The sequence below is a fragment of the Engraulis encrasicolus genome, chromosome 18 (assembly GCF_034702125.1).
Source record: "Engraulis encrasicolus isolate BLACKSEA-1 chromosome 18, IST_EnEncr_1.0, whole genome shotgun sequence".
Lineage (NCBI taxonomy): Eukaryota > Metazoa > Chordata > Actinopteri > Clupeiformes > Engraulidae > Engraulis > Engraulis encrasicolus.
This window is the reverse complement of record NC_085874.1, coordinates 32,189,982-32,201,471: the sequence shown is the minus strand read 5'-3', so window position 1 is coordinate 32,201,471 and position 11,490 is coordinate 32,189,982. Positions and strand designations below refer to the sequence as shown.

The 11,490-nt window shown below is 42.1% G+C and overlaps 1 protein-coding gene across 2 annotated transcripts; it reads left to right on the top strand.

Annotated features, from left to right (window-relative positions):
* The first annotated feature begins 15 nt into the window (after positions 1-15).
* si:dkey-261l7.2 (uncharacterized protein LOC569751 homolog) lies at positions 16-7,121 on the top strand. 2 transcript variants are annotated; one of them, XM_063223437.1, is made up of 7 exons: positions 16-610; positions 969-1,129; positions 1,339-1,425; positions 1,557-1,648; positions 2,178-2,338; positions 4,962-5,078; positions 6,766-7,121. In XM_063223437.1, the coding sequence occupies exons 2-7, from the start codon at positions 1,005-1,007 to the stop codon at positions 6,859-6,861; spliced, it is 678 nt and encodes a 225-aa protein (XP_063079507.1). In that variant the 5' UTR covers positions 16-610; positions 969-1,004; the 3' UTR covers positions 6,862-7,121. The 2 variants fall into 2 exon arrangements, with proteins under 2 accessions (XP_063079507.1, XP_063079508.1); XM_063223438.1 differs by lacking the exon at positions 16-610 and having other exon boundaries at positions 959-1,129.
* The last annotated feature ends 4,369 nt before the right edge of the window (positions 7,122-11,490 follow it).

Genomic DNA, 11,490 nt, shown 5'->3' with positions numbered 1-11,490 from the left:
GTAAATTACAGTACTATAACACCACTTCATGAACAAATATGTGTCTCTTTTAATCCCTATACACAACCAGCATTGGTGCAATACAATTAAATACACATCAGCTACCAGTCTATAGATATTGTGCAATGTTGATTGTTATGCACAAATATTTCGAAGGCTTGTTCATTTAATCACAAACCCCATCAGCTCTTGGTAATTCGGTTATTTGCTCCTAAGCCATAGAGCTCTACCCAGTGAGTTAATGTAGGTTCATTTTGTTGAGCACACTGCCATCTGGTGGCGACATAGCGTCTCCTTTAGCCTATCCGCGTGGAGCACCCCTTCCTGACGTGGCGCTGTGACAGACGCGCGCGCCTCTCCTCGTGTAGGACGGCCATTGGACGCGTGCGCCTGTTGATATTTTTTGTAAATATAAACGCGCAGGTGCCGGACCGAAACTAAACTCGCATGCAAATATAACGACTGTTCAAGAGACTCTGCGACATGGTTCTGCATGTTAAACGCAAATGGTGACCTGGTTAAATGCAGTGAACTTCTGTTGAGATGTGTGTCTGCTTGGTGTTATGACATTTGGACAACCTAAAAACTACTTGTCAACTTACCTGTCAAGGTAGGGCATTGTGGTCAAGCTGCTCGACCCTTTATTTAATTATTGTAGGAAGAAATTAAATTGGGAAGTGACGTCCTCAGTTTAACGCATGGACTATTTGAAACTTTTTTTTTATTGTTTTTCATGTAGGCCGTGTTCCATTCAATTACAACAGATTCACAGCATAAACAGAGCACGTAGCCTATGTTAGTTGTACGTGGCGCATGCACGATTTGGAATCACTAGTAAACACCTAACTTTGCGTAGGTTATTTATTCATTTATGATTATGACATACCACGGACTTCTCATTCGTGATAGCTTGACCTGACCAATTGTATTTGGAGTTTTGAGTTTCGCATTCGTTATTGATCCCATAGGGCTTTTCGACAGTGCATACAGCAGGTGGTTTTGTCATGCCACAGATCACCGCCACCACCATACTGCAGCTGACGCTCCTTCTCTCTGCACTGCCCGCGCAATTCCTCATCGCCAAATGGACAAGCGGATCGGCAGCAGAGCGCTCCAACGCTATTAAAAGGTAGTGAAGGAATTTAAGCTGTCTCTCTGTCTGTCTGTCTGTCTGTCTGTCTGTCTGTCTGTCTGTCTCTCTCTCTCTCTCTCTCTCTCTCTCTCTCTCTCTCTCTCTCTCTCTCTCTCTCTCTCTCTCTCTCGCTCGCTCTCTCTCTCTCTCCATGCAAATGCTCACCTTTTTCCTGAATTCTGTGCTGCTTTCGTTGCTGTCTCTAGTATTTTGGGGGCCTGGGATAACCTGAGTGCGTCTTACCTGAACGTCGATGCCTGGGCCGAATGGGCAATGTCGTTTGTGCCCAGCATGTGAGTTAACTCTCGTCTGTCAACCCAGGCTTACAACTTAAATGCATTGTGCACTCCATGACCATGCGCCTGATATAAAGAAAGCAAGTGTTATACTGTCTCCTTTTCTTTTTGTTATTGTTAAAATGTAGTCTCCTCAGTAATAACGAGGAAGAGGACATTGATGACGGCTCCCCGCCCCTTGAGGAACTGCTCCAAGACAATGACCTGGGTTTCTTTGGAGGTAAGTCAAAAAAGGAAGTAGCATAGGCTAGTGTGTGTGTGTGTGTGTGTGTGTGTGTGTGTGTGTGTGTGTGTGTGTGTGTGTGTGTGTGTTTAACACTATGAGGTTTTTGATAAAGCAGGAACTGAGCGTATACAAATTTTTTAACCCGTAAAATATCCTACTTGCCGCACAATACCTTTGCTTTTCTCATTATTATAAGAAGAATCCACAAACAGAGGTGTAGAAAGTTAGGAGAACTGTTCCAGTGCAATTAGTATGACATTACAAGGTTGTGCAACTATACATGTTACACTACTAATTGTTATAACAACAGTAGGCCTACTTCTACTTTCGCTTAGTTTCATAAGCACAAGTAAACAGAGAGCCACACTTTGCAGAAGTGACAGTCTGAGGAGGGTGCAGTTAATTGCGCAACACGACAGAGACATGTTGAGTTTTGAAATGTATTTTGTATAGCCTGTGTGTGTGTGTGTGTGTGTGTGTGTGTGTGTGTGTGTGTGTGTGTGTGTGTGTGTGTGTGTGTAAGCCTCTAAGGAGCTGCGGAGACCCAGGCCGGCGTACGTGCTACACCGCGTGGGTCAGGTGGTGAGGGAGACACAGAACCACATGGTGGGGGTGATCGTGGCCTGGGACGCGGAGCTCAAAGCACCTGCCAGCTGGATCAAGAAAAGATACTCAGAGTCTGAGGTACTAGTTTTGAGGAGTAGGGCTGTAACAATATACTCATCCCACGATTCGGTTCGTATAACGTTTTTTACGTACGGTACGATTCAATACACCCCACAGTTTTTTTAATGTATCTTTTTGATGAGCGTTGATAGGTAGATTAGGTTACAAGTGGCAACTAATATATTTTTTTGTTAAAAAAATATAATGATATTGATTTGAAGTTTGAAAGCACCATCACATTACAGCATGTGGTTGTTTTCTGCACTCAGGGGTAACAAAACTTTGAAAGGGCATATCACGATGCTGCCTTCTTGCACCACGATACAGCAGTAGTCTCCAAAAAACGCGGCCCTTGGGCCAACTCCGGCCCGCGGGAAGCAAGCATTTGGCCCGCCATGAGGTCCTTACAAATGAAACCATAAATGTGCCTATTTGTGGCCATGTGTGATTTGCGATCACGAAAACGTCTGTTGGTCATATCTCTCCAAAGCATTCACAGATAGGCTAGTTAAATCTTATAGCCTACTTACAGTCTCATAACAGACCCTGACAATGAGGAAAAATGGAGAAGCGCAAATCTGTTGCCTGCTACACATCTAGACTATCTGTTCTTTCCCAATGCATCGGCCTCGGCATCATACCATTCTCATTTGTGCTGTGTCGAAGCACTCTCCTCTCTTCTGGTTGAATATCAGATTCTCTCCTCCACTATTTTTATGTATTTGTGAAGCCAGGTTCATTTTAGCTTTTGTTTACTTGCAGTTATATTTTAAGCTTGGCTGACAATTCCCATACTTTGGAAGTATCATGTTATGCAAGGTAGCCTACATGTAGGCCTAGGCTACAATGAGATGTTAACGCAACACAAGCACCAGAGAACTATTGTGACCAAAAGAACGGAGGACAAAAACTAAACCCGTTTCTTAAAAATGTGTGGGAAATACAGAGCCAGGTAGAGGACGATTTGCTGAGTAAACCAGGAGAGTCATGAGGCACGAAGCTCACCGTTTTTAAAATCGGAGTGTTCTCAACTCTCTTCTGTTTGCCGATGTACATGATTCTCCTTTACTTCTATTGTATGTCTTTGTGATATCAGCTTCGTTTTGTCTTTTACTCACAGTAATATTCAAGGTTTGGTTGACCGTATCTGTAGTAGGCTATCTGTAGTTAGGAAGTGTCACATTATGCAAGGTCATTTCTGTGAGAACACATGTGCCAGCCACGCGAGCATCTGAGAACAGTACCTTGCCCCCCCTAACCCCAGGGCCGCCGCTAGGCATAAGCAGAGTAAGCAGAGGGCTTAGGGCCTCAAACACTTTAACCCCAAAATTGGGGCCTCCTAAATTGAGATTGACTAAAAAACATATTATTATTATTATTATTATTTGATTATGAGGGGGGCCCTCCTGATCAGTTATGCTTAGGGCCTCCAAAACCTTAGCAGCGGCCCTGCCTACCCCTAACCTGACTTTCAGAAATGTCCAGGAAACATACGTATAGTCAGGTAGCATGAGGATAAATGATCCTGCTGGCCAACTTCATCTCCCTGACAGCCTGTAATCTGCATTCATGGTGAGCTTGTTTTCCTCTGTTCAACCAGTCTTGAGCGCGCTCACAGTTATGCAGAGTTGGAGCACTCCTCTTTCCTCTGTTAGACGTGGACAATTCTTCTCCCCTGCACTATGTTTGTGTATTTGGTGATATCATCTTCATTGCATTTTAGCTTGCTTGCAGTAGTATTCTCAATTTAGATGATAATTTCCATAGTTTGGAAGGGGAGCGTTATGCAAGATAATTTGAGCAGAGAATGCAGGATACAACGGAAAACAAAATGTGTCTGGGGGAGGGGGAACCTGATTTTCGAAAATGACTACAAAAATAGACGCAGAAGGAATATGTAGACGAGCATTCCTGGATACTAACTATTCTATCTGCCTGGGTGCCACCTGTGCCCTGAGCTTGCGTCCTTTCTGTTCAGGCAGAAGTGAGATGCAGCACACAAGTTCAAGGAGATTTAAAGGGGTATGCCACTATTTTGGGGCTTAATACAATTAAAATCGTTGGCCAGGGTTTATAAAGGTGGTAAAGTGTCTTATTTTTCATGTAAGCCGTTGTCTTGCTTTAAGACAAGTTAAAATAGGGAGCATGTCGCTAATGTCGCTTATGTCGCTTATGAAAATAAGACACTTTACCACCTTTATAAACCCTGGCCAACGATTTTAACTGTATTAAGCCCCAATATAGTGGCATACCCCTTTAATCGCTATATGCGATACAGTATCGTGAGTCTGCATATCGCAATACAATATCGATTCATTACAATATCGTAACAGCCCTAGCGAGGAGGTATTCGCTTCTCTTTTTTTGCTCTCGTCTTCAAGGCTGCAGACAGCTTTTGCCGAGCCCAGGACATCTGAAGTCATCTGAAAGGAACCCCCCCGTCCAATACACACATTGAAATATGAATATGTATATGTATAAATATAATTGTGTTTTTTCGTTGTTGTTGTGGTTTAAGGGCACATGTTTAATGACCATGATAGAAAATATAAATGTAAATATCTACAGTACATCTGTGTAATTATTTGTGTGTGTGTGTGCGTGTGTGTGCGTGTGTGTGCGTGCGTGCGTGTGTGTGCAGCTGGCGAGCGCCTCAGATACGCCTCATTATAAGGTGGTGTTCAGTGGACCTGGTCCATCCTCCATCATGATGGGCTACCTGCCTCAGTCAGCACTCAGGCGCGTCATGGGATATAAGGTACACACACACACACACAAATGTACACACACACACACACACACACACACACACACACAGGGACGGATTAAGATGGCCTAGGGCCCCGAGGCTACAAGTTGATGTGGGGCCCCTCGGAAAGCACATTTTGCGACACATTTATATGGTGTAGGCGCCAGCTGCCTATTTCATGCTTAATTTTGAACTTGCCCCATACTTTTGTGTATTTTGTTATTGATATTTTATATTGATAAGATATTTGATATTTCATTGAAATTCATGACTGATAGTAATAATTTAGATTAAAAACATATGTAGCCTACATGGTTAAAATGTGGATTTAAATAATTACAGGAGGTTTGGAATTGTGCGTGAGGTGCCCAGCAGTAGCCATTCTTAGATCGACACGGCTGGAGGAAGGTTGGTGCCTCACGGTTTTCTGACCGTGTCATGACATGGCATGCCCGTGCCGTTGTGCCATGCTTGATATGTGCAGCCTCATAGGTTTATAATTTAGACTTGTGACAGTTAAGGAATCTTAAGGTATTTTCGTTTGTATCCGTTTATGTTGTCTTCTTTGTTTTAAAATAAATATACTAAACGTGACTTCGGTGGAAGACTTCATTTCTTTTGGATCCTCGAACACGCATCAGCCACAAAGCTCCAACCTTTGAAGATTTTAGTTTAGAATTCCGAAAATACCCTACACACAGACAGTGTTGTAATTACTAGAGATGCACCGGATCCTGATTTCTAGGATCATGCCGGATATCAGATCCACTGCTTAAGATCCTGCCGGATCCGGAACTGGATACCGGATCCTACGAAAGGGTTGAAACACATAGCCAACTCGCACACGTGGGCCCTTTTTTATTACGTTGGCGCAAACTATTTTTAACACTCATTGGCTTATTGTCAAACTACCTTCAACGGCCGCTTCCAAAGGGCTTTCACTCCATGCAGCGATTGGGGTTGTGAAAGACTGACTGAAAACCCTAGGCTACGTGAAAAGTAGAAATGCCCCAGATCCTGATTTTTAGGTAACTGCCGGATACCAGATACACTGCTTAAGATCCTGCCGGATCCGCATAGTCTGGAAAACCCTTTTATCCTGCCGGATCCGGAACCGGATCTCTAATAATTACATGCCAAAAATTACGGACAACACGTCTACCAACTGTACTCAACATCACAGATGAATTTTTCAATATTGTATCTTAGCATAATTGTCATATGTCATACATAATTCTGAAATGTTTCACTTTTGACAAATCGGGGGCCCCATTGCAGGTGGGGGCCCCTAGGCTGCAGCCATATCTAGACTGTCCATTAATCCGGCCCTGCACACACACACACACACACACGCACACACACACACACACACACACACACACACACACACACACACACACACACACAGCCTGAAGTTGCAACCAAATGTCTGAGGATTTGATACCATTTACTGTTTGTCACTGTGTTTATTAACATGCTATTACATCACAGGTTGTAAACAAAAAAAGCTGCTTTTTTGCTTTTGACAGTTGGTCCAGAGGTTGTGAAATATGATATGATATGATATGATATGGTGAAGATATCTAATTGTGTGTGTGTGTGTGTGTGTGTGTGTGTGTGTGTGTGTGTGTGTGTGTGTGTGTGTGTGTGTGTGTGTGTGTGTGTGTGTGTGTGTGTGTGTGTGCGTATGCTTCAGCCTGATATCCCTACTCTTCACCTGTACTTCTCGGACTATGATGGAGAGAGGTTTGTCATGCACGATTGGCTAAAACAGATCTACCCTGACGACTGAACACCAACAAGAGGAAGCGAGGAAGCCAAAGAGCATGCCAAAGATAGGCTGACCACCAGACATGGGACTCATGGGTGCAATTGGAAAATGTACCCCACAGTACCTTATGGACGGATCAATGCAGGGTTTTAGATGAATGGATGACAGGTTTTATTGATGGATGCATGGAGTTTTAGTAGAGAAAGTGCGCTCAACTCCGAAAAGTTTCTTACAAGGTCTTTGGGTGCGAGCAAACAGCAAAGTTCATGTATAGTAAAAAAGCCACACTCCCGGATCAATTTCTTGCAGTTTTAATACTGGGTTAGCATGGCAGACAGACAGACGTTTCGGCCTAAGCCTTCTTCAGCGTCAGCGTCAGCTTAGGCCGAAACGTCTGTCTGTCTGCTATGCTAACCCAGTATTAAAACTGCAAGAAATTGATCCGGTATGCGGCTTTTTTTACTATGGATGCATGGAGTGACAGGGTTTATGGATGAACGGATATGAGGATGGGTGGATGGATGGATGGATGGATGGATGGATGGATGGATGGATGGATGGATGGATGGATGGATGGATGGATGGATGGGTGGATGGATGGATGGATGGATGGATAAATCACATGTGCTATGTGAAACAGGGTGTAAAGTAGGGGTGGGGAAGGGAAACCTACGTAAGTCTCGATTGCTCTGTAGGGCCCTTCAAGCCGTCTTATTGGCCCCCAATATAATTTGAATGTTACATAGTTTCACATGAAATGTAAAATGTTTTGTAAAGAGATCTCTTAAGTTATATTTTCAGGGGATCTAGTGAAGGTGTGGTCTGTTGTTAAGGTGGCTACCTTCAATATGGGTCTAAAACGCAGGGGGCAATCCTGGTTCATGTTCATAGTACGGCCCTTGGAGGACTTAATACAATTTGAAGTGGCCCTCGAATAAAAGCGGTTCCACCCCTGGTTTTAAGGGACCGCTGGAAATTAAGTTAAGGAACAACAGTGTATAATTTGTGTGTGTGTGTGTGTGTGTGTGTGTGTGTGTGTGTGTGTGTGTGTGTGTGTGTGTGTGTGTGTGTGTGATGTGTGATGTAGTAATTGAGATTTGAGATCTCGTATTTGAGCCCCTGAGGCGGCAGAACTTTCTCTAATATTGTATTTGTGTTATTTGACTTGCTCAAGACTGTGATGAATGTTTTAATTGTTTAAAGCCAAACAGGCGGTGGACTGTGCCATAATTTTCAAGGGTTTTAAGACCTATTTCGCAGATAGATAGATAGATTACACTTAGCTGACGCTTTTATCCAAAGCAATTCAGTTATTTACAGCCTGGGTATTGGTTACAGTCCCTGAAGCAATGTGGGGCAGCGTGCCTGGCTCAAGGACACTTGGAGGTGTAGGGTGAGGTACGGGTGGGATTCAAACCTGCAAACATCTGATCTTAAGACCACCTTGCTAACCATTAGGCCACGGCTGCCCATGCATTCACGATGTGTCACGATGCTGTTCCGTGTATTTACGGTGGGGATCAACAGAATGACAGAGCAGTATTCATGAGAATACTGTGTATAGTGTTTTCTTTCCATCATCTGTAAGGTCAATCTTCATGTTCTTCCCCCCAATATTCACAGAATGTATGTAATAAGTAAGTAATTATTATTCCATCACAAACTGCTTGCCTCCAGGCAGTAGACAATGCAATGATTGACTGTTAGGTTCATTCTTTATTGGATAAAAACTGGTACTGGTAAATTGTTTCTTTTATCATCATAACCTGTATTTGGTTTTTAAAAAGTAAAATATTAACACATTGTTTCCTGGTGTATAGTTCCTATTTTCTATAATGAACACTTTAATTTTGTGCTCTTCAAGCTGAAACTCCTTGAAGTGTCTGCATTTAACTTCTACTTTCAACTTCAACTTTTCAACTGTATTGTCCACAGAAGGGGCGATTAGGTGTGCAGCAAGACATATACCACGACAGACATAAAGTGCAGTGGTCATAAGGTTAAAATGACCATAAATATGGTTATAAAAAAGTTTTTTTTTTTTTTTTTAAAAACACATAATGAATAAATAAAATAAGAACATAATCATACAATAAAATTAAAAATACTATAAACAACAACAGGGATCAGGTCAAGAAATCAATTGACCTTCACGATTTTGGCAAGGGAGTTTTTTGCTTTCACACTGAGGTTATTGAACCAACAACAAATAGAAAAAGATAAAACCGATTCAATAGAGGACCTATAAAAGAGTGTCATCATGGTCTTGTCCACATTGAATTTGGCCAGCTTGCGTAAACAAAACACACATTGTTGGCTCTTTTTGCAAATATTTTCAGTGTTGATGTTAAAATTTAATTTGTTATCAATCCAGCTACCCAGTTACTTGTAGGAATCTACCACATCCACAGCCTGCCCCTTGATGGTAGTAGTCAGAGCAGGGAGGCGGTTACGCCTGAAGTCAATTATCATGTCCTTGGTTTTTGAGACATTCAGGTGCAGGTGAGAACTGTCACACCAGGCAATAAAATCATCTAAGATGGGACCATGATCTGTTTCGTTCCCATGGAGAAGGCTGAGGATGATGGAGTCATCTGCAAATTTCAGTATGTGCCGGTTTGCATGTTGGCTACGGCAGTCATTAGTATACAGAATATAGAGCAGAGGAGACAAAACGCATGAAAACGCTCGAAAATCATTAAATCATTTCCAAATCGATTTTTTTCGTATAATGAATTTGTATTGTCATAGGGTACTAACTACCTTAGAACATAGAACACCGTGTCATGGTAAAATTGCAACGGACAAATGAAATTATTACAGTATTCCTTATTTTATATTTGCAATATTGCCAACCTCTAGTATCAAAATGGCAAGGAACCAGAGAATCATGTCATATCCTTAAGCACTTTATTTAATCAAATGTTTACATAGAAATACAAAAATACAATATACAATCTCCCCATAGTTGTAAACACTTCTATGCTAGAGCTCTGATGAAAGGCAGTGCTCTATACTGCCTAACTACTGTATAGTCTGAAACTACCTTGGGAGCCTTTCAATGGCTCTTGAGAGGAGACGAAACTTTTCCATGAGTGTTGTTGTGCTGCTCACAAAGGCCAAACACACAAAGGCTTTGACTCCTGCCTGAGGTCATTTCCCTCTTCTTTCCTTTTCTATTTGACACTTCTGTATTTAGCCGATCAATTTATAAGGCCAAAAAACTTGTGAAAAAACACGTTGTTTATTACATTATCATTGTTCAGTTACAGTATAGAACAGTGGTTCTTAACCTGGGGTGCGGGCACCCCCTGGGGGTGCGCCAAAGATTTCAGGGTGTGCGCAGAATTTTGTTTGTGTTGAGGTTATGACCAAAATTCTGCCTCCAAACATTATAATTAGGCCAAATTAAGACCAAACTATAACATGTTTTGATTCCCATGCAAAGTCATTAAAGTATTGATTAATGTCTAAACTAAGAATCATTGTAATTAATCACTTAAATTCTTTTTTAGTGCGTATACATGCGTAGACGTTTGGGTTGGGGGTGCGCAGCTTGTCTTGAGCACAGGTTAGGGGGTGCTTCAAGAAAAAAAGGTGGTATAAAGTGTCCTTGCCCATTCACTTAAGTCCTTTCTATGTTAACCAGGGCATTGGTTCATAAATAGGCGGTAAATATGTTTGGTCTTAAAATGCTTTTATGAGGGTATTTAGCACTTACAGAAGAAGGTGATTACAGTGACTCAATCCATAGCCCTGGAGTACAAATTCATTGGGAAAGGAATGAACATTATATGCAACACAGTGCTGCCAACACTGACTGCATGCCAACCATCTTAGGTAATATAAGCCTAGAGCAGTGATTCTCAAAGTGTGGTCCGGGGACCACTAGTGGTCCGCGACAGAGCTCAGGTTGTCCGCGAGGGGATAAGCTAGCAGTAGGCTATATTTGTAATATTTTCATGTTTTCAACACAATAAGACAGGCTTATAATGTGAATAAAAAGTAAGTGATCTGCATAAAAATTAGCAGTGTCAAATTAGCATCCATCAACTGCCAATTCAGATGACAGGTGGTCCCCGATAATTTTTGGGGGGGACAAAGTGGGCCTCGGTCTGAAAAAGTTTGAGAAACACTGGCCTAGAGCAGGGGTGGGAAACCTATGTCTCGATCGTAGGCCATTGAGGCCGTTTTATCTGGCCCCCGACATAATTTTAATGTTATGCAGCTTCACGTGAAATATGAAACATTTTGTAAAGGAATCTTAGAAATTACATTTTCAGTAACATTAGGTCATATTCAAGGGACCTAGAGAAGGTGGGGTCTGTTTCAAAGGTGGCTGCCTTCAATATAGGCCTAAAGTGTAGAGGGAAATCCTGGTTTGTGTTGATAATACGAGCCTCAAAGTACTTTTACAGCCCTTGGAGGATTTTGAAATGGCCCTTCAAAGGAAAAAGGTTTCCCACCCCTGGCCTAGAGTATGGATTAGTTTATTTCCAGTTTATTTCCAGAATTGAAATTGTGCTGCCCATTCACAAATGTCCTCTTTTTCATGAATATGTACCATCACAATCAGTTTCTAAGTACTCAGTATCACTTGGGAAATTTACATTTTCATAGGCTACACAAATAGGTGGATCTTCTCCATGT

Bases quoted from the DNA above. Each gene is read 5' to 3' on its own strand.
- si:dkey-261l7.2 (XM_063223437.1), top strand. From the start codon at position 1,005: ATGCCACAGATCACCGCCACCACCATACTGCAGCTGACGCTCCTTCTC. The intron at 1,426-1,556 runs GTGAGTTAACTC...GTTAAAATGTAG, and splicing joins ATGTCGTTTGTGCCCAGCAT to TCTCCTCAGTAATAACGAGG. The intron at 2,339-4,961 runs GTACTAGTTTTG...GTGTGTGTGCAG, and splicing joins AAAGATACTCAGAGTCTGAG to CTGGCGAGCGCCTCAGATAC.